Source organism: Epinephelus fuscoguttatus, linkage group LG5, assembly GCF_011397635.1.
Source record: "Epinephelus fuscoguttatus linkage group LG5, E.fuscoguttatus.final_Chr_v1".
Lineage (NCBI taxonomy): Eukaryota > Metazoa > Chordata > Actinopteri > Perciformes > Serranidae > Epinephelus > Epinephelus fuscoguttatus.
In genome coordinates this window covers 25,462,180-25,485,885 of record NC_064756.1, presented here as the reverse complement: position 1 = coordinate 25,485,885, position 23,706 = coordinate 25,462,180, and the positions used below count along the sequence as shown (strand labels likewise).

The following is a 23,706-nucleotide window of genomic DNA, read 5'->3' as shown; positions in this document are numbered from 1 at the left end:
ACTACCCCCCGAGCCATACTGCGGTCGACCAGCCAGCCGGGGCTAGGTAATCCCTGTAGGTAAACATAAGCGGAGCAGGGCCCTGCTCAGTCATACCAGCCTCTCCACATCACACCACTACACCCACACACACACTGCACCCAGGCTAAAGCCCTGGGCTGAAACACTACAACACCCACACAGTTAAAAGAGACATTTCTCTGGAGCTGCATAGCCCGGCTGCGTCTATTAATGCGTGTGAGAATGATGAGTAGATGGAGGTGTTTTCATCTTGATCCCATTTTGCCGGTGAATACGGCTAAGGTTCATCAAAGAGGCAGGACTGACAAATCTCCTCAGGTACTTCACGATTATCTTCACACGAATTCCTGCTGTTCGGGGACGCTGCGTGCGCTCTCACAGCCTGACAATAACCGTGCTTAGATTACCAGTGTCATGTAAACGCCGCACAACACAACAGAGGTGAGTTACTCATCTCTTTTTCAGACGAGTCATATCATGAACACACCTTGGTTTGGTTTCATTCTGGTTTTGATTTTGTACATGCATCATAGTGGCCTCAGTGTTAACCACACAGAAAGTTCTGCAATTGAGAAAAAAGAGCATAGCTAGGCAGCGGTGGAGAAATAAAAATAGATTTCTGGGGCAAAACTGCTTTCATGTTAACTAATACTGCATACAACAGAGCTGGCATTAAGGTGCCCAGTGAATTTTTCAACATGAAACTCAACAACCACACTGCATTTTCCTATTGTGCTCCTACTTCCTGTTAGCTTGTGGGCTAGCCTCAACCATCAAACAGCTCATTGGGTTTGGGGGGGGAAGTCATGTTACTGTAAATTATGCACACAACTAAACATTTACTTTTTGAACTACTGTATTGCTGTGGGTATTTGTAGTAATCCAGTTATTTGTGTCGTCCAAACTGCTCATGACAACTTTGCTTAGGATCAGCAAACTGGCAATTAGCCACTGTGGTAACATGATGAAACAAGTCGATGTCAACAAAGAGAAAACCCAGCCTGGATTCTTTTTTTTAAAAATGCAATTTGTATTAAAAGTCTTTTTTTTAAAACAGACAGCCCATTGTTAAAGGGCTGATCTGAAATTAAACTTACAATCAGGTTAGATTTGTCAACGGTACATCATCACATTTCCTGTTAAAAACAACAAAATAAACATAAACAGAATTTTTCGATTTAAGTGGTCTGGAAGGTAAGCATTTGTTGTTGTTGTTGTTGTTATCACGTCTAGGGAGATTCCAGTACCTGTGCATTTCAAGATATAGGTTTGGCCAGACTAAGCAGACATTGCAAAATGAACACCTTAGACTTCAAAAAGGCCAACGTAAAACATACAGAAAACTGCCATTCCATTAACAAAAAGCCTATTGTAGTTTCTTTTCAGCCTCCACCCCTACGAGATTATCCAGAAGAACAGTTCACTGAATTGTGGATCGCCGCGTTGAAGGGTTCTTTTGGTGATACATGTAGGTTGGCACTAAATAGGAACAGCTGATTTGTTTTGGAAAGGCACTCGACACAAGGGCGATCAGGTCACCGTCCCCATGTCACTTCAGTTAAGGTCCTCACGCACACTGAAGAGGAGACGAAGAAAAAAAAGTGGCACTCGTCACGTTTGCTCCCCCAGCAGATAAGTGGTGTCAATTTCTTTTGACTTTGGGAACAAAAAATAGGATTTGGAGTGTTTTGGAGCGTTGCCCCAAAACTGGGTTAGGCAGAGATATCACCCAAATCTTTACCCGCCCCAGACTGTGCAGTTTATTTAACAAAATATACTCTATCTCTCTGTCTTCTTATACAGAAATATCCATTTATGAGTGTCTCTAAGTGTTGCCCTCCGTATCTTTTCCATTGGGGTTTTAGTTCCAGTTGTGAGTACAGTTGGAACTGGTGAGGGGGGTGTTGCTGAAACTCTGGATCTGACACTGTGTTGACATCAATGGTGGACACTGATCGTGCAGCACAGATACTCCAACCCAGCAGAATTCCTGAAGAGTGGACCCCTCCCTCTGAGTCTCAGTTGCTCCCCTCCTCCTCCTCCTCCTCCTCCTCCTCTCGTCCCCCTGCAGCATTCCTCCCCTGTATTTTCCTCCAAGGCCAGGGTGAGACACGAAGAAGAGCTCAACAGTACACACTTGCTGCAACACACTGCCACAAACAAGACACAAGAAGAGTCATGAATGAACTACAGCAACCTCGAACAAATATTGAGGAAAAAAATAAAGTGCTTTTAAAGGGCTAATCTTGGGCTCGGCTCATCAAAACTTGCTGAGCCTTGAATGTAGGCCATACAAGAACACTGGAATCTCCCGACTCCTGTTAACCTCATTCGGGAAAATACCATTTAAACACTTATTAGGCAACTCCGTAGGTGTAGAGATTCAAACACTAACTTTGTAAACCTAATTAAGTCAGCCACAGCTTGCCCCTCCAGTTCTGCAAATGAGTCAGACACTTCCCCAATCTGCTTAGCAAAACAATAGACTGCAAGTGTCCTACTGTAGCAGTGAAAACTAACACTCAGCTTAACTGGCAATAAACTAAACACACTAAGAAGCTAATCTTTAAAATGAAGGCACATCCGGCTACTCTATAATGTTACTTAATATGGACATGTGCTGAGAAAGGATTTCAATAACATGTTTATAATAAGCACTGGTTATATAGTGTCACACTTCATAAACTAACACTTCATGTCAGTGGATGTCAGCTGTGTATTTTCAGTGTCTCAACTTACCATTGCAAACTTAAAACCGAGCAAAGAATAAAACTTTATGGTTGTCCTTTTTTTTTCTTAAAGAATGACACAAGACGAACAGCACTGGTCGTCGCCATTTGGTGTTGAGGCATAGTTCATCTGTCGGACAATCTCTGCAAACAGTTCGTCCACCGAGGTTTTATTTTTGGCTGAAGTTTCCATGAACGGGCAGTTCCAGTCGTCCGCCAGTGCCTTCCCCTCACCGGACGAGACCTCCCTCTCCCCCTCCAGGTCCACTTTGTTTCCAACCAGAATCATCGGCACTCTCTCGTACCTTTTCACCCTTATGATCTGATCCCTCATTGGTTTGATATCCTGGAAGCTCTGCTGGTTCACCAGGCTGTAGACCAGGATGAAACCCTGCCCGTTTTTGATGTACAGGTCTCGCATGGAGGCGAACTGCTCGGTCCCCGCCGTGTCCAGGATCTCCAGGACGGACGGAGAGGAGTCCACCTCGATCTCCTTCCTGTAGAAATCCTCTATCGTGGGGTCGTATTTCTCTATGAAGGATCCCGTCACGAACTGGACGGTTAATGCGGATTTACCGACCCCTCCGGACCCGAGAACCACTACTTTGTACTCTCTCATGGTTCCCCCAAACAGCCGACACTCCTGCTTCCTCTCCGCTGTGAGCCCGCTAGCCGCCCTGCTGGGTTTCAAACCGCTCACCGATGCGCCTCCGCCAGCAGTTTTGTACGGGCTCTGGTCGGTGGATACGGGGCGTGGCCGTCAACTATCGCCGTTCAGGGGGTAAATGCGGTTGTTTCGGACCCACGCTCAGCATTTGTATTGTGACATGTTGAGTTCCCGACGACAGCCCAGCCGGTTCTTGAGCAAGCTTCCCCCGTTTTCGTTCAAGTAGCCACCGTACGCCCGTTGCTCTCTTTAGTAGAGTCAAGTCGCACGTGACGGAAACATACCTCTTCCGGTGTTAGCCTTCAAAATAAAACCGTAATAGCCGAATGTGTCCTGGAAAGTTTACGCAGTTACGGTTCCAGTACTTTATGAATAAACTAACTCTAAAAATATAAAACTAAAATGATTATTTATTCGCGTATTCTTGTCACTAATTATTACATTGTCCTGTTTACCACACAGTCTTGAAGGCGAGTTCTTTGACTTCCGGTTTGGCTCTTGCTTACTGTTGTTACCTTGACGCCGCGAGCTCCCTGCGCTTCCTGCCCACACTCAGCACGCAGTCTGCGTCCCACGTCACTCAACGCTCGCCAGTGTTTAGTTAAAGGTGCAGTGCGGCTGTTATCGCACAGTCAGCGCGGCTGCTCCACTCAGTACCCACGCAGACCTGCCACACCTTAGTTTCGACAGCATCACTGATCCTTGGGCTTACTACTGATTGACTCACTCTCAGTCAACTTACTGGAAAGGCATCTGTGCAGTCAGCTTATTGCTTAACACCCAAACACAGTGTGGGTCTACCCTCCAGCTCTCTTATCACATGAGTTTCAATATTTCCAAAGAAAGAAAATGAGTCAAGAGGAATAACAGAAAAAAAAGTGTCAAATGATGAACAACTCATCTAAAATATTATCAGGTTTAAGGAAAAATACAAGAGTTCAAGGTCCAGTGTGTAGAATTTAGGGGATATATTGGCAGAAATTGAATATAATAGGCCTATAATAAGTCTGTCTTCTTGAGTATTTTATCACCCCAAAAAAGAATTGTTGGGGTTTTGTCACCTTAGAATGTGCCATTATCTACATAGGGAGCGGGTCCTTGTCCAAGGTGTAGCACAGCTAATGCAAAATGTACCCATAACATTCTTGACACGTTCCTTCTAGGTTTCTGTTTCGATAACCCTCTCACAGTGTTCTAAAAATGTTGCTCAAATGTTTTGTTCAACATAACATTTCCAGAACATTAAAATAACCACATGAAGTAACATTTTTGGGAGGTAATTTTTGTTCCCCTAAGGTTCTCTGCTAGTAGCCTTTTAGGTAACCCCTTTCACATCCTAGGAATACTATGCAGGAATGTTCAAGTAACCTTTCTGGAGCTTTGACCAACCCTTTTAGAACGTTCTGGGAACACAACAATAATGTTAGTTTTATTAACCTGCCATTTTAACATCTACTGAGAGTTATGCAGGAACTCCCAAGAAATGTTCCCAGAATGGTTTGGGAACCAAATTTTGCTAGCTGGGTAGCTAAATACTGGATGCCAAGATGTTGCCTAGCACATACTGTATGCCTAAAAAGTTTCTAGCTTCTGGGTTTACTTCCACAGTATGCAGCCCATTGAATATGCGCAGTGGGGTTTCCACCACTTGCCCGCAAGGTCCGGCTCAACTCATAGATTTCACATTGTGATGACATTGCAAATTTTTAAATCACTTTTCTCAGCTCCAGGAAAGTTTTACAAGTATAAAGCCTCCACTGATAAACAATTCGTAATAGAACGAATCATAATTAGCTTTATCTGCTATTCAAGGTGTCCTGTCAACAGTTTTACAGATGTGTCTTTTATAATGGTGACCTATGGGGAAAATGTGTTTTGGCCTGTGGGGGATTTTTTCACTGCAATGCCACAAGTGGCCACTGGGAAAAAATTAGCTGCATGGCTGAGTAGCATTCCTGGGGGCCTGGAATTGTCAAAATGCACCGCCATGTTTTTACAGTCGCCCAGAATGGACAAACCAAGTACTGGCTCTAGATAGGGCCACCATAGTTAGCAGCCCCTCAGCGACAAGTGCGTCAGAAAAACACAGATTTTTTTAAAAAGTGAAAGTACATTATTCTGTTTGTTTTTTGTGAGGAAGAAACCTCTGTGGATAATTCGGCTCGCAGTAAAACCCTCATGAACATGAACACTGACAGAATTCTTACCAGGAGAAGTTTCAGCTGCAATCTGCAATCCTCGCCTCTAGATTCCACTAAATCCCTCTAAATCATAGACGCTGTTCCTTTAAGATGTGGATTTTCACATAATAATGTAGCCAACATGTTGTTCAAAAATATCAGCAAACCTAAATGACATAAGGGAAGCAGTGAAGAGGAAGTGACTCACATCACCAGTCCTTTACCCTACATATGGCACAGCTTTCTGTCTTGCATGTCCCTACACTCCTCTGCTTATTTTGTTTTCTTGATGCAAGCCATTGTCTACCAGCTGAATCTTCATTTCCTTGTTCACTGACTTGTGCAACTGGGCCTTTTTTTCTGTAGTTAGTCAGATAAATATCTGAACTGCATTAAGACCAACCAGGAACAAAAGTTTTTATCTTCTCTTGGTTGTTTCTCAAACTATGAATTGTAGTGTTTAATCCAAGTTGAAAACGTGACAAGTTTGTAATAAAATCAATTTACATTTCTCTGTTTGTGTATGCACGAGGGCGCGTGTAAGATCATCATTACATCCTCTTGTAAATCGTGGAATAACCACTGTTTCCAATCAATGCCCGTCAGTGCAGCGCAGTGATGATTAAACCACAGTCGTGACCTCATCACCTCGAGGGAAAGCTGGGAAAACTCTGCTGGATCAATAGAATTTTAATTCATCCACAAATCACCATACAGCGATACAACACACACACTCCCCTCACCGTGCTTAGAGCCGTGAATGGGGAAGTAAATCTGTGAGTCAGTATGCATCACTGTGATTATTGAAGCTCAAAGAATATGGCATAATGTTCAAACACACACAGTTTCCATACACCTACAGGAAAAGCATATGCAAATCAGACGAGGACATTCAGAGGAATTTGCCACAGTTTTAGGTGACAGTAGGTGAAGCATGTGGATTAGCTCGTCATGTGGGCTTTCCAAGAGCCTTGCAGCCAGCTCTTCCCCAAACCCCATTACCAAACAACAAGTCAAAGCCTATATGAAGACAATCAGTGCTCTGCCCTGTGGGGGGGGTGAGGGTAATAATGTGACCTAGAGCCTTGTGATGTGGATTGTGACATCTGTGAGAGTGATGACTCTGAATGTAAAACCAGGCCATGCCGTCAGGGTTTATTTTCACACAACACTGATAATTAGATAGACGTGGTCACTTTAACAATTAATAGTATGCTAAAACCCCCCAGGTGAATTCCTCACAACAAACTAACAAAGAGCTGTGGCCTTTCACACAGTCGTCACAGCGGTTAGAGCTCCTGGCTCAACTGTAACTAGTCTGCTTGTGTGCACAAATGTAGTCACATGAACAAAAAGTCAACACTTGCTGGGAGATATTAGATGTTGAAAGAAAAAGAAAAACTTTGATGTTCATAAAAACAGTTTCAAAGCTGTTTCAGCTGTATTTTCTAAACACATAGAGAAGTGCAAGACTTTTAAAGGACAGATTCAGATTTATTTTTCAAGTCTAGTGTTTAAATAGCACTAGAGCAGGGATAGTTGTAACACTTTCAATTTCTCCAACCAGGAACAAGCTACAAATCACCTGATTCACTCTGCACATGCATAGTTTAGTCCTGTTTCCTGATGTTAGCAATGAGCACCCTATGGCAGACACAGGCAAGGAAAAGAAAGTATATATTTTTTAAACTTAATTTATTTTGCGTAATAGCATTGCCTGCTTTGTAATTCAATTCATAAACTTAAATCACATTTATTATGTGTGAAGCAATTTTTCATGCAAGTTGTTAGTGACAATGTTTTAGCTGTTAGCTGTGAGGTAAGCTAGTTTATGGCTGAGTCTGGCTTTGTTGTAACAACATGTAAAATAACATGTAAAAACCTGCCCCAAGCAAAATTGTAATATAGGCTACTAAGTTGACACACACACACACACACACACGTGACTGGAGTACAGACAGGCACAAACACACACCAATTATGTTAAAAAGTTATTTAAGTGTGGGAACTATTTATATGGACACTATTTTGACACTTATGGACTATGAGTGGACATTTAGCAGTGGTATGGTTGGACTCTGACAAGTACTGTTTTATCATTATGTTTTATTTGTTTCTGTTGTATCTATTAGAATAAGTCAATCCTTACCTATTTTATTTATTTTACTGTCTGGTGTTGTTCGGGTGGCTGTTTTTACCTCCGCCAATAAGGTTATCTTTTCGCAGGCGTTGGTCTGTTTGTCTGCAAAATAACTCGAAAAGTTCTGGATGGATTTTGATGACATTTTCAGGAAAGGATGATAATGGGACAAGGAACAGAAGATAAAATTTTGGTGGTGATCGGTTGAAGCGAAGTGGATAAAATAATAAAATGGCAGGAAATCCGAGCTGCTTGGCGGAGGTCTGTGCTCTCCGAGTGCTCTAGTTTTCTTTTTGAGGTGGTTTGGTGTTATTAAAAATTTGATTTGATAAAAAAAAAAAAAAAGTAATTTAAGTGTTGAATTAAAAAGTTTTCAGTATCTTAAGTTTTTGTCAAACCGATGGATTGCCCCCTCCGGGTTGGGAGAGAGTTACTGCCTCAAGTGAGGGAGTTCAAGTATCTCGGGGTCTTGTTCACGAGTGAGGGTAGAATGGAGTGTGAGATGGATCAGCAGTTTGGTGTGGTGCCTGCAGTGATGCAGGCACTGCGCTCGTCTGTTGTGGTGAAGAGGGAGCTGAGCTGGGAGGCAAAGCTTTTGGTTTATTGGTCCATATATGTCCCAACCCTCGCCTATGGTCATGAGCTCTGGGTAGGGACCAAAACAATGAGGTTGTGGACAATAGTGGCCGAAATTAGTTCTCTCCGTGGGGTGGCTGGGCTCAGCCTTTGAGATAAGGTGAGGAGCTCCGACATCTGGAGGAAGCTGGGAACAGAGTTGGTTCAGTTGAGGTGGTTCGGGCATCTGACCAGGATGCTTCCTGGGTGCCTCCCATTGGAGGTGTTCTGGGCACATCCCTCTGGTAGGAGGCCCCGGGGCGGACCCAGAACATGCTGGAGGGTTTACATATTTTATCTGGCCTGGGAACGCCGTGGGGTCCCCGAGGAGGAGCTTGGAAGCGTGACTAGGCAGAAGAACATCTGGGGTGCTTTGCTTGGCCTGCTGCCCCCAAGACCTGGCCCTGGATATGCAGATGAAAATGGATGGATGAATGGAAATTGCTGTCATGATCATGGTCATGCGGCACGGTGGTGTGGTGGTTAGCACTCTCGCCTCACAGCAAGAGGGTTGCCGGTTCGATCCCGGGCGTGGGAGCCCTTCTGTGCGGAGTTTGCATGTTCTCCCCGTGTCAGCGTGGGTTCTCTCCGGGCACTCCGGCTTCCTCCCACAGTCCAAAGACATGCAGATTGGGGACTAGGTTAATTGATAACTCTAAATTGTCCATAGGTGTGAATGTGAGTGTGAATGGTTGTCTGTCTCTATGTGTCAGCCTCAGCCTCAGACTCCAGCCCCCCTGCGACCCTCAAGAGGATGAAGTGGTTAGAAGATGAATGAATGAATGAATGAATGAATCATGGTCATCCCTAGTCTCCCCTACATTGATTTTGTTATTGGTCACTCCCTTTGTTCCTGTCCCTCTCCTACAGCTCAGCAAGGTGTCTGGTCAAACATAGATATGGACTTTCAGACTAAAAAGTATCTTTTAGATTGTAACTTTGTGAGATAAGTACCTCATTGGGCCAGTTCAGACTAGTGATGCCCATCCTAGTTTCATCTGAACTTTGGATTGTATTTTAGCATGGAGCGAGGACTGAAGACTTTGTACTCCCATCTCTTACATGTTCCCAATATTTTTTTCAAACCCTAACCTACATTTACTTATCTTTAGGCTGATTCAAGGCAGTGGAAACACAACATTGCCCTATCATCACCTTTTAAGTTGATATGGGGAACTTGTTAGCAAACAGTTGCTTATTTGCACATCAAGCCAATTGCGAGCAGCATTAGCATTCATATGGAGTCGACTCCTGGTCAACTGGCCAATGTAAGTCCAATATTCCCTCTCCTTTAAATTCAGTTATAGTCTCTTCCAACTCCTGAGGAAAATCTTGCATTCTTTAGCCGCTCCACTGTGTTCACCAGCTGGCTGAAAATCTTTGTCTGACATTTGGTGCTGAGCAGGTAGTGGACACTGAGTTTTCTGGGAGCTTTTCCTTTTGAAAACTGCCTGCTGCAACAGGAAGCAATGCTGATTAGAGCAGTGAGACTGAACCAACATTAAAGGTGTGGGATGGAAAACCAAAACAGTTCAAAGAAACATAGACCTGACAAGAACTGCAGACATGACTAATTAGATACATCTAGCACAAACAGTAATTTCATCCATTGCTGATATAAAAATATTGATTATTGCAGCTTTAAGGGTATTTTAGCAAAATGATGTTAATCCACAGATTTTAGCTCCTTATAAGCTCCACTAAGCAGCCCGGGCTCCTTGCTCCTGACCTAATACCACTTTCATCTCATATCATCCCCAGCATGCTCTAATTGAAATAGCCTCAAATAGCCAGAGGACTGTCCCTGTGTGATCTATTTAATACGAGGTGAACGTCTACAACAACACAATAAGAAGTACAGCGGCGGATCTTTAATCCTCACTTCTTGCCCTGTGAGAGTGACAGTAGACTAATTAAAATGTCTGAGACCACTGAGCTAATTAATGACAGAGATAAGTCCCCTCCAATGTTTTCATCCCACAGGGACTCAGATGCCTTTCAAACAAGTTGCAGGCTGTAATTTCAAAAGAAAAAGACTCGAGGCAACATTTTATTGCTTGGTTTGGATGCACTGTTTATAGCCTGCTGACCTTGAATTAATTACTCTATTGTCATGTATTTCCACTCATCCTCTGTGGCAATGTGTTTTGATTTATGAATTATTCAGATGGTGGGAAATGCTCATTCATCATTTCAATAGCATCAGAGCTCGGTGTAAATAAAACGCTTTCCAAAGCCAACTTATGATGAGACTTCACAGCCATAAAGCCACAATTATGGCCAGAACGTGGCAGCTATGTATCACACATTAGGGTTTAAAAGTCTTACTCATTACACATAATAACTAAAATAATTCCTATGAAGGGTCATGTCTAAATTGATTCATATTTTTTTGGTAACTGTTCCTCTTACAAAAGTTGATCATACTTCCTCAGCTTGCTGTCCTCACCAGTGTGCCCGTTGTTGCATGATGGGATATTTTTAAAGAAAGTGAAGTTCATCCTTGTCCCTAGTTTGACACAAATGACCATTTTATATCTATTAGTCATGCAGTATTGGTGAAATTATGAGTTGAATTTCTGAGGAAAACTTTTCTCAAATGCCTCTATGTATAACTGTGAACATATTATTTACCGATTGATTGGGAACCACTTTTAACAACAGCAAGACTATATCAAAATATCTGTTTACAAACTCTTACACAACTCGTGCAGTACAATCCAAGTGTCATTTATCCAGTCATGTGCTCAGTACTTCTCAACACATGAATTTCCCTGTAAAACCCCTTACCTTTTAAAACTGAACTGAAAGTTGTTGTGTTGTTTTTTTATGTGAAAAGTCATGTGTTTGGGAAGTGCTGAGCATACGACTGGATAAATGACACTTAGATTATGAGTTGTGTGGTAGCTTGTAAACAGATGATTTGACATAGTTTTACTGTTGTTGGTCCCCAATCAATCAACAAATCAATACTATAAAACTTCAATTAATAGCCTGGGCTAATATTTGCTTAAATCACTGAAATCAACAGGCCTATATTTGGGACAGGCCCTTTAATTCCTTTCACGCAAAACTGTTGCACAGCAAAGACCACGAAATATTGTTTATTTAAGTATGAAAACGCCTCTGATTCTTTTGATCTAAAGACCCTTACGGATTAATATGAATAACATGAATAATATGAATAACTTACAGAGTAATTGAGGAATGGACACATACTTTGAGGTAGCCAAAGAAAAAAAAATGAACTGCTTGGCAACTAGACCCAGCTTCTAATTGAGACAGGCGTTTATTTGTCAAAAAGGGACTGGGCATTGAATCAGGACTATGCTTTTAACTGAAGTTATAAGGTATGTTCTGTTTTCCACAGAGGCCTGCGAGTAAAACAAAATTTTGTTTTGTTTTTCATGAAAAGCAATCACGATTGGGAAATTAGCTGTACTTCAAAATAAAGCGTGTGTCTTACAAACTAGAAACATTCGCACGTTCCACTGCGGTCCATTTTCGATCCGTGACCCACCTAGATCAAATGCCATGAATGATTGATACAGAAATGATTATTCTGTGCATAAAGTATTCCTTTACTCGTCCCAGTACCACAAGCTTTTAACAGCCAAAAACATATTTATAATATAATATTTGTTTTACATCGTTTTATTAGCTTGATGCTTAGAGACTTTTTCTAATTTCATAGAAAGTGCTCATAATCTTCATTTTGAAATATTTCATCCACTACAGCATATTATTTGTTCTGTTTGAGGGCTCAAAAGCTCCAGCTGTAAAACAAACACAACCTTCAGAAGCTAAAGGATTTTCTGACAATCAGTTCTGATACCTTTGGACCTCTCTGTGATTTAATTAACTCCAGACATATGTGACATCACTATGTAAGATAACACACTGAGCATTTCTTTATTCTGTCTGTGAATGACTTTCTTTTTTTTGGCCTACAAAATGCATTTGTTAAAGCATAGTCCATATAAAACAGAATGATAGCTCAAGTTTTTAGGGTTCTCCTGTTGTATATTGTTGTTTTTATGGCATTTAAAATGTATGCATGGTTGTATGTAAGTATGGTGTGTATGAGTATGAATGTATAGGTGCATGTGTGTATATATCTTTATTAGGTAAAATTGTATAGTTTGTCTTTTTGGTGTAAATTCTGCATTTATTCAGTCATTAACTGTGAGCATGGATGTTAATGAACTGACACTAAAAAAACCCATGTAGAACAAGAAACTGAGTTGAGCAAACTTAGTTGGGAACAGCAGGAACACCAGTTCTGCCTGTGTTTTCTGCAGTGAGGCACATTGTCCAGTGGAGGGCAGCAGACTTGCATCCAACCTTGTGAGTGAACTGGCCTTTCCTGTTTGAGTTCAGATGCTCCTCATAGCTCAGGTGAGCCAGAGATTCCACACTGAGGTGAGAGTGTTATGAAATGGACAGTGTATGTGTCATTTCACACAGAAAATACGGAATTAGCCATGGAAATATTATGGTGGCATACTTAACAAGTAAACAATAATACGTAATTGTATTGATATTTGTGTCAGAGCATGCATACATATGTAACATGGCTTCACGGTTCTGACAGAGGCATGTATATAACGCACAACCACGGCAAGGAGGGGATTTTGTGTTGACATCTTGCAGGATGAGAATTCAGTATTGTTCAAACTGCAGAAAGACCGAAGACAAAAGGCTGTTGTTTGGCATCAAATGCCATTATATTCCCCAACAAAGCTGGAACAGTCTGGAGAGCAACTGATAGACGTTGTGGCATACACCTTTTCAACCAAACTGATTATGAAATGAATTTAAAAAAAACACAGGACAAAAGAATACATCATATAAGACAAGACAGAGAGCAGAGAACAGAAAGAAGAAGTCGCAAATACAAAGAAACTGGGTGACAGAGATAGAGAGGAGACACAGGGTCTTTCATCCAGACCACAATGCCAGCCTTTCATATGTGGAATTTGGCCATCATTAATAATACATACAGTTCTCTCCAGTTCAGTACAGTTGACTGCTGGGGGTTAAAGTTTGGGGTTGAGAGTCACAGTAACCATCATCATCACAGAGCAGAGCCGGACATTCTCAGTTCCTCACTGAAGCTGATTGAGGGTAGCTCATAATGACGAGAAACGCTGTGAGCAAGTGCGTTCTTTTCATGGTTCGGAGCTTGAAGGTTTACTTGGCAGACTGCAGCAGTTTTGTAAAGTCCTCAGGCAGATGTGAGTATTTCTGTCATACCCCGATGACATTCTGGGGACCGTGATGTCCACGGTTCAGTGTTGTGGCCAAAGAGAAATGGCAGAATCCCAGCAGCAATGTAATTACTGCTGCTGCTGCTAACACAATGGGAGCAATTCATCCATTAAAATAGGAGGTGCGTGTATGTGCGCGCGCACTCATCCTCTAACCCACGCCACACACTCATACGCAGTCTGTGCTAAATAGGAATTGGAATTGGAAAGGCTGTGAGGTCCACTGGGGTTTTCACTGAACACCTCAAATAGACACAAATAAAATGACTGACTTCTCACCTCGTATGACGCTGGCTACTGCAATTATACAGGAAGTGCTTTGATGACAGTTTGGACATGTTCACACTAATAAGAAAATATTTGTGTGTGTTAACACAAGCATGTTTAGACTATTTTCCTTGCTGTTCAGTCTGTAATGTCAAAACACCACTCAACACTCTTTCAGCTGGAGGAGTAGCTCAGAATTCACAGAGACTTGCTTATTGGCTTTCTTGCCAAGAGCCAGATTAAAAGATCAATCTGATGTCTGCGCCCTAAAAATGAAGATACAGAGAGGAAACAATTAAATTTGCTTAGCATAAAGACTGGGAGCAGAGGGAAGAGCTAACCTTTGTACAAAGATAAGAAACAATCCACCTGCCAGCACCTCGAAAGCTCATTAATTACCTCAATATATCTCATTTGTTTAATCCGTACTAATACCTAAGTGTAAAAATGATGGTGCGGTGTTATGGCGGGGGATTGTGTGACAGTCTGGGGCACAGTGTCGTCTCCATGAGGTTGATATGCTAAGATAACCGGCTCCAGCTTCATAATGAATGGACAAGAGAGGGTAATCAATCTTTTGCAATAACTCTTGGCAAGAAAGAAAATGTATCTTTCCAAACTTTGTGAGCAAACCACAAAATACTAGTTACACATAAGCATAACTCAAGGCCCAATTAAACTTTTCAGGAGCTGTTAACTGTATTGCAAAGTCTTTATCAGTGGATGTAGTTGCCATGGAAATCGAATTGGAAATGGAAAATGAATTTACATAGACTCCATCATGACTATACGCAAAAAGCATATGACTGCTACCATCTAACTAAAATATAAAATGAGTGGTCTTAACCCTTTGAAACTTGGAGCAACACCATGTTTCTTGTGCTACTTTGAAATACGTTCGCAAGTATTTGAACCTTTGAACCTTCATGGAGAAAAGGCAATGAGCAACTTTGTAAGAAATGTGCCACAAATTGCAAAAAAAATACTAGATTTGGAAAATTATTTTTAAAAAAAGCTAGGGAAGAAATTGTAATTTTATCATCATTGTTATGTATTTTAATTTTTCAAGATAATTATTATACATTTTAAGCTCTTTGTCTAGGTCATTTCCTTGTTTTTTTAAACTAATTTTCTTGTTTTTACCAATTTCTTGCAAATGTTTGGGTCATTTCTCCTTTCATGGCTCATTGTCTTCTTCGCATTTGGTCGAAAGAAATCAAGCCAATTTGCTCAGGTTTAAGGGTTAATACATTAAGAATCTGATTGTGTCATCTTCAACTCTACCTCTGATTACTTTTTTGTGGATTTTGATGTAGTAAAATACACAATAAATGTATAAATGTCACTATAAATTTGCGATTTTGCACGACACAACGAGAGTAAACCCACTTTACTCCCACTGACCTCTGTAGCACAATATGACACCTCTGTTCCAGTGCAGTGTACAGTGGAAAAATTACTGTACATGTTTACGTGTAAACATGTAAAAAGTCCTGACAGCAAGGTTAGAGCCTGCACTATTTTCTCATGCCATGGACCAGGCCTGAAGCAGCCAAATGGAATTCAGCAATCATTAGTTTTATTATTTCCACCTGTTTTATTTTTTACAGAGACATGTCAAAATGACTTCTGTGAAAAATGGCACCTGAAAGTAAAATGTGTCAGCTGCAGTACCTGTACTGTGTGGCTGACTTTACTGGAAACATAAGATGAGTGATGACAGAGATGGGTGAAACGTGGGTCATGCGGTAAACATCACAGGCTGATCAAACTTACATGAATCTTATCACAACAACTCATAATGTGACTCTATGTGTATGGCCCCTGCGTGTCTGTATGCACTCCCGTCAATATCTGGGCATGCTCCTGATGAGTCAGCAGATGGTGTTGTGGGAAATCTCCTCCCAGACCTGGATCAGGGCATCAATGAGCTCCTGGACAGTCTGTGGTGGCACTTGGCAGCATCAGATGCACCAATACATACTGTCCCATAGGTGCTCAATTGGATTTAGGACAGGGGAATGAGAGGGCCAGTCAATGGCATCAGTGCCTTCGTCATCCAGGAACTGCCTACACACCAGGAGGAACCCAGGGCCCACTACACCAGTGTAAGGTCTGACAATCACTCTGAGGATTTCATGCCGGTACCTAACAGCAGTTGGGGTACTGTTGGCTATGACATGGAGGTCTGTGCGACCTTCCAAGGATATGCCTTCCCAGACTGACTCACTGCCAAACTGCTCATGCTAGATGATGTTACAGGCAGCATAATGTTCACCATGGCATTTCCAGACTCTTTCACACCTGTCACATGTGCTCAGTGTGAACCTGCTCTCGTCTTTGAAGAGAATGGGGCGCAAATGACGGACCTGCCAATTCTGGTGTTCTCTGGTGAATGCCAGTGGAGCTGCACGGTGCTGGGCTGTGAGCACAGGTCACGCCAGAGGATGTCAGGCCCTTATGCCACCCTCATGGAGTCTGTTTCTGACAGTTTGGTCAGAAACATGCACACCAGTAGCCTGCTGGAGGTCATTTTGTAGAGCTCTCGCAGTGCTCCTCTTGTTCCTCCTCACACAAAGGAGCAGATACTGGCCCTGCTGCCGGGTTGATGTCCCTCTACGGCCCTGTCCAGCTCCCCTGGTGTCTCCTCCATGCTCTTGAGACTGTGCTGGGAGACACAGCAGGACTACCTGTGCAACCTGATTGGGCTGCAGGTACCGCCTCATGCTACCAGTGACAAGGACACTAGCAGAACACAAAACTGTATAAGAATCAGTCAGGAAGGATGAGAAGGGAGCAACAGTCTGTGGCCACCACATGTAAACCATTCCCTTTTTGGGAGTTGTCATGCTTTTGCCTCTCCATTGCACCTGTTGTCACTTTTATTTGCACCAAAGCAGGTGAAACTGATTCACAATCACTTGTGCTTCCTAAATGGACAGATTAATATCCCTGAAGTTTAAGTGACCTGGTGTTATACTGTGAGGATTAAGTGTTCCCTTCATTTTTTGAGCAGTGCACATTAATGAGGACATGACCTCTAACCCACTGTCAGCCTTGGAGTCCAGCCTCTGTGACTCACGGTGCAGCCACCCACTGTTATTCCCAGATGGATCGATATTCATTCGATTGGTAAATTCATGCTGTGCGAGAACAGCAGAGTGAAGCGACAGGTACTCAGTGCCCGGCCACGGCCAAGACCTGCTTAGTGAACCACGCTGATGACCACTCAGTCATGACCACAGTCACTCAGCTAAGTTTAGCAGGGAATCCAGGACAAATAGATCATCTTACAGACTCTCACACAAACACATACACACACACATGTATTAGCCCCGAGGGGAATCCCAAACAGAGGGATTAAAAGTTGAGTGCACAAAAACTGTACAGGGAGTGTAGAGCAAATCTGTTGTCTCATGCAGTTTTCTTTTTGTTAACTGTCTCACTCATTCACCTCATTTCAAGCTGTTACGGTCAGCAACAGTAGTTTCACAATTACAGTAAAATCCTCTTTAATGACCCGTGGCTCCTTGTCGAGCACATCACTTCCACTTTTTTTTAACTGCATCCCCATTTCACTTCTCTGTTTGACACAATCTGTTGAGAGAGACACACCCTTGCTCTTTTTGTCCTGATGGAAAAAACCTTTCCGGACAAGATATTACCAGGACACCTGCGCGAGGTGAGTGTGTGCGTGCGTGTATATGTGTTTATACACGTGTGTCGGTGCATGTGTCTGTGCGTGCTGCTATGATGCACCTCACCTAACCCGGACCATTAATCATTTGCAGCCATGCGGTAGCCACTACACACTCACACTGGCACCACTTATAGCCTACACAGACATCTATAAACACACACTCACTGACAAGCACACGCACGCACGCACGCACGCGCACACACACACTGAACTGCTAGGATTAATAGGGTGAGGCAGCCAAGCAAGACAGGATAATAGAATCTAAACAAGGAGGCTGTATGGGGAAGAGAAAAGAGGAAAGGCGAAATAGGAAGTGGAGGCGTCTGGAGAGAGAGCGACTTATCACTGGAGGACGTTGGGGAAGGAGAGGTGAATTTATGGTAGGGAGGGAGAGGTCAGAGTTGAAATTGGTAATGCAAAGTGTGTTGAATGTGGAAAAATACAAATTTAATTTTGTCCGGCTGTCTCTCTCTGATTAACTCTCACAGCGTAGATGTGCTTAGGTGTTAGTGCAGCAGTTTTAGAGGGCAAAATCTTTTGTCAGCTATTTTCTGGAGAGTAGAAGGCACTCCACTGCTCATCACCTCTTTCTGCTAATGGATAATGGAGGAGTGTGTGCATGTGTATCGTGTGAATGCATTTGTGTGTGAGCTCAAAAATATTTATATCTCTATATTTATATTCAATGGGAAAAGCTTCGACCTTCCGTTGGCGCTTTTCGGACTTTAAACACACCCAAACTAACAATGCAGCTGCGATAAAAAAGCTAAACATCCGAGAGTCACCTGCTAAGCATGCAAAGTATCTATCTATCTATCTAATGAGCTGTCTAAACACACCTCCAACAGGAGGCTAGATTCCTGATAACAGCTTTACCATGGTGGATCATTAACACTCACAAGTCAGAATATGATGTTACAGTGTGCACTGTGTCGATGTGCATGTGCTGGGATCTGCAGCTTCCACACATACAGTATGGAGGGGGTTGGGGGGTGGGGTGGGGTGGGGGGGTGGGGGGGGGGGGTGAAGTGATGCAGCAGCGGAGGCACAGAAAAGGAACTTTGAAGTCGTTAACTTTGAAGAAGCTAAATCACAATTACAAAGGCAAACTTAAATGCCAATTAGCACCACGTGTCAGCTTTAAAAGAGATTTGCTATCACTGCTTTTTCATGTGAGTTTTCAAAGCTGCAGCTGTTAATTAGATTTTGAGGCATTTTTAAGACCTTAACTAACATTTTTTTTATCAGTTTTGTAGTGTATAAAATGAGTCTGCATTAAAGTTACTAACAGCTGACTAACAGCTGACTGTTAGTAACTAACAAAGCATCAGATCCTGATCTGTGGTGCAGAAGTTAGGTACGCAAACAGACCAAGCTGGACAGGAAGTGATTGATTGTTTTTAATGAACAAAAACTGTGACCATTTCACGTGTGTTTCATAATCCACCGTGATCGTGAAGCAACAGGAAACACAGGCTAATTACGTATTGTCCAGTGTCATCAAAATTTCAACAGCCTGCAGCTGCAGATTCTGACCGACTGTCAAGCGTGTTGCTATTGTGCCAGATTATCACATAGATGGACAGAGAGAGGATTTCAAAATGTTAAGACTTGTTTGTGGCTGCACAGCTGCTTGTGTGAGAAAATAAAATAAACACAGACAACTTATTGCACATTTATGAGTTAGATATGAGCTCAGATGCACTTTTGCTCCGTTTTCAGTCAGTCAGAGGGCAGGTCGATGAAATATACGCAGTGCAATAAATTTATGAGTGTGGAGCAGCAGAGAAAAAGGTTCCTAAGTCTCCTAATTTCCCTTTCCGCTTTTTGTGCACGTTACACCGGGGTATACACCTTTGTCTTTAGGGCCATAGCTACCAGTCAGAACACAATGGTTATGGAGCAAATAATTTGGACATGTGGCAATTTGGACTCATGACTCAATCCTGGCTTAAGCAATTATCTGAAAGGCTCCATCAACTTCTAATTAGGAGTTAGGAGCTAGGAATTAGGAATTAGGAGTGATTGAATCCTATGCGGATACAAGTGGCCGAAATAAGTTAATGCCGTGGGATGGCTGGGATCAGCCTTAGAAATAGCATGGAGAGCTCGGACATCCGGAGGGAGCTCAGAGTAGAGCTGCTGCTTCTTTGCGCTGAAAGGGGTCAGTTGAGGTGGTTCGGGCATCTGATCAGGAAGCCTCCTGGGCACCTCCCGCTGGAGGTGTTTTGGGCACGTCCCACTGGGAGGAGGCCCCGGGGCAGACCCAGGACACACTGGAGGGATTACATACTTCGTCTGGCCTGGGAACACCTCGGGTCCTCCAGTAGGAGCAAGAAAGCGTCGCTGGGGAGTGGGATGTCTGGGGCACTCTGCTCGGCCTGCTGCCCCAGATAAGCGGATGAAAATGGATGAATGGATGGATGAATCCTAAATGAACACACATTTTTTTTCCCCAAATTAGAAATGTTTTGGTTATTTTGAGATTTCCACATTTCATTTCTGTTCCGAGCCCTTCTTACTGGTTTGAGGTTGATTATTTATGAATATTTAAATAGACAAATAATTGAAATATTTGCGACAAAGTTCTAAAAGGCTTGACTTTGTCTAAACACTGATTCTTTAGGAGACCATTTCATAGGAGTCACCCATTTTGATGAGTGCCCTGCAGGGCTGTATAATGGCCAGTAAATATGGCATGCAATTGATTCCCAAGCTTTTATTGGTTTTCTTAAGAGCGACCATTCTAAGATAATAATAGACCCATAAAGTCTGGAGAACAAGCTTATAGAGTGGTTTCATTAACACCCTTCTAGATAGATCTTAAAGACATGCTGTGCAGGGGCTTATCGCTTACTGTTTGTATAAAAAACATTCAAACTTGGCCCCTCATGCCTGCACTGCTTACATGTACACTGCAAGTTATACTGTAGGAACATTACAGTTGCGTCACTCTTCACCCTCCACTCCTGTTTTTTGTGCTGTGTCCACAATTTTTGTAGCTTCCTCTTGGATGCATGCTACCTGGCATGTTACTACCCGGTCGCTAGCTTCTTATATAATTACAGCCAGCACTCTTATTGGCTGGGGGCTACATGCCCGTAAACGTCCCAGCCACATCACTATAAGACCATAATAGTAAAATACAGACGGACGGTAGGGTCTCTGATTACTCTGATTACTTTTGTGTTAGTCTATTAGGGCTGCCCCCTAATAGTCGCCCAAATGTTAGTCAAAATCAAAACCTGTATGACTGGACCATGTGGGAATTTCATTTGAAAGGACAGACACAGGAAGGGGCCACGTTCAGCAGTCAGACAGGAGACATGTTACAAACCAATCACAGCCGACAGATATCTTTCCCTTCTTCCGTAAATATCAGTCTGTGATAAATACGTAAAGTTGATCATGTTAGTGCAGGGCTACCCACAGCTTAACATCTGTGCCACAGACGACAGGCCTACAGACTTATAAACAGCGCCTGGAAGAGGATCAGCTCTGCTCTCAGATGCTTGTTAAGGTTGCTTCACTATCTCAGACAACCTGCTGCCGCGCTCTTGAAAGCTGGCACATGAAAGGCACAAGAGTAGCACCTAGCGCCCAACATCACGTTCTCCAGGCAGTTAAAGACGCAGCATATGTATGGCCTCTAATTTCCAGGGCTGGTGCCTGCGGTTATTCCACAGGCTAGTTATAACATGTCGGGCAGGAAATCCAAAGTGTGGGATCATTTTGAGAAGGTGAAGGACAAACCCAAGGTGATATGTAAACTCATCTTCATTGGTCGACTACAAACATGACGTATCATCTGAAACATGTCAGTAGCTACATGCCCATTAGCCACTTAGCACAATCATTACTGCTTTGCTGACAGCTTCATTAACAGGCGGCTCGCTCAGTGTGTGACGTGCACTTGTAGCTAAAATATAGGCCTATATTAATGAAGGTTCATTAGTACGGTTTTGTATTTCACTGTAATGTAGCACAGTGTTAACAATGTTACTGATACTATTCTTTCTCACACCTTCAGTTCAAACAATTGTGTTGCCCCGCCCCAAAAAACTGGTTGACTAGGAAACTTCTTAGTCAGGGGCAGCCCTAGAGACTGCACTAGGAAAATTCTGTATGGTATACCTTTAACAAAAATGAATGTTCATGGTCGGTTGCCCGGTTGAATCATAGGGTGTGTACAAGTTCATCTGCAAACCCCCTTACAGAAACAGAGACTCATGACGTTCCCACCACACACAGACCTGCATGACAGCGAACCAAAAGCAGTGAGGAGCGGTGAACCTGTGAAGGCGAGAGACGACCCTTCTCCTTCCTCTGATGGCATATATGGTGATGTTTGTTCCATTATTCACCTGCTGTATATATAGATATGCCTACACACCGCTTGTTGCAAAGATTTTGTTCCCTCCTGCTTTCACACACACAAGCTTTTTCCCACTCTTTGTAAGACACAGGCTGACACACTGTGAATACGGAGCGGTGGATGTAATGTGCCGGTACATAAACTTTGGTCTTAAGAGATTTATCATCCAGCCTGCAGCGGGGCAGCGAGCAGACTGACGGGTTGCCAGCTAATAAAAGCATTGGACTCTCAGTGGAGTGCATAGCTCATCACCCTTTACAGTAGTTTCACAACTTGCAGACAAGCTGCAGGGAGCGAGGAGCTCAAAAGGAAGGATACTGTCTCATACTTCTGAAAAACGTCTTTTTTTGTCACAGTTGTCTTCACAGCAAGGCCTTCCAGTGACGCCTTTAATCCATTCTAATCTAACTTAATTATGGGTGTATTTTGTTTCAGAAAGTACGAGAAGTATTCCCAGAAACTATTTCAACTATTTCCTTTCTGGCGTCATGATGGATGACCCTTGGTCTCACTTTGATTTCAGTGTGGATTCAGACACACAAATAAACATATTCTACTTTTCAGGTCTGGAGAAAGGAGCTTCAGATATTAAAACACATGCAGATGATATAAAGTTATAGATGTGATCGGCCTGACCTGCAACCTACATTAAGTAAGGGTTTGTTTGTACCTTTACTTCTCAACAAATATTCTCTATTTTACACTGTGACCTTGATCCATTTGTCTTCCTCTCTCATCCTTCACTTACCTCTGTACAGTATCTTATACGTATACTGCACAGAACAGCATGTGCCCTTTTATTTTTAGCTCTACTCTTTTCTTCCTTAATACTTCTTTTCTCTTTCTCCCGCAGCTTTTTATATGCCCACGGCACATCTGGTATCGCCGTAGTTCTCAGCTTCTTGTTCTCACACCTTGCCTTATCTTGTCCGTTCTCTGTCCTCTCAAGCAGCGGGCATCCTTTTATTTAACCTCAGTTCATTTCAGAGCTCCACTTCCTATCTCATAACTCTTATCACACGAGCCAGCTCGTCTTCACTCTGCCTGAGTCACCCAGCCACGTCGGTCTGTTTGCAAAACTGCCTCTTCTGATAGCTGTAAAACGGCGAAGAGCTTTACCTTTACTAAAAGTATACAGTATATTACATGAGAGTTAGAGGATTATGATAAAATGATTTCGAATTTTGGTCCAGCAGTCCAAACCGTAGACGTCTTCCTCTCGCTGCGGGTCAAACTGCTCGATCGCATCATTGTAACCCCATTGTATGAAATCAAAGACATAGGTTAGTGGATGTCAGCCGGTGAGCCGATCGTTCAAGATGATCAATGGCGATGCCAAGAAGCGGCAGAAAATCAACAAGAAGCCAGACGGGAGTGGCTGCACAGATATTGATCATAAACCTTATGACAGCAGAAATATGACAGCCAGTGCTCTCTCTCTCTCGCTCATACACCCTCTCCAACTTCCTCTTCAAGCCCCATCTAATCCCTGCACTTCTTATATACAATGCCAGTCTAATATTATTGTTACTGGCAGTGGCTCAAGCCATAAGCATGACTTTACAGCACGCCATAGAGTTTATAATGACGACAGTTCTCATTAATTATTATGCTTACACCAGCTGTAAAGTCGCAGAGACTTTGTCCTTACATGTCCATACAGGTTTGAGATCAAGGTCTACGTTTAGCTTTAACGCCGGGGCATGTACAGTATTTCTGACAACATGATGAACATGAAGTCA

At 42.7% G+C, this 23,706-nt stretch overlaps 1 protein-coding gene across 1 annotated transcript; it reads right to left on the bottom strand.

The window, feature by feature from the left end:
• Nucleotides 1-1,001: 1,001 nt before the first annotated feature.
• On the bottom strand, nt 1,002-3,678 carry LOC125889361 (ras-related protein Rap-2b). Its single transcript, XM_049577260.1, has 2 exons — nt 2,761-3,678; nt 1,002-2,171 (listed from the first exon to the last, which is right to left on the bottom strand). The coding sequence occupies exon 1, from the start codon at nt 3,367-3,369 to the stop codon at nt 2,818-2,820; it is 552 nt and encodes a 183-aa protein (XP_049433217.1). The 5' UTR covers nt 3,370-3,678; the 3' UTR covers nt 1,002-2,171; nt 2,761-2,817.
• Between the last annotated feature and the right edge of the window lie 20,028 nt (nt 3,679-23,706).

What these genes read in the sequence shown, in the direction of transcription:
- LOC125889361 (XM_049577260.1), bottom strand. Translation starts at nt 3,369, where the DNA reads ATGAGAGAGTACAAAGTAGTGGTTCTCGGGTCCGGAGGGGTCGGTAAA.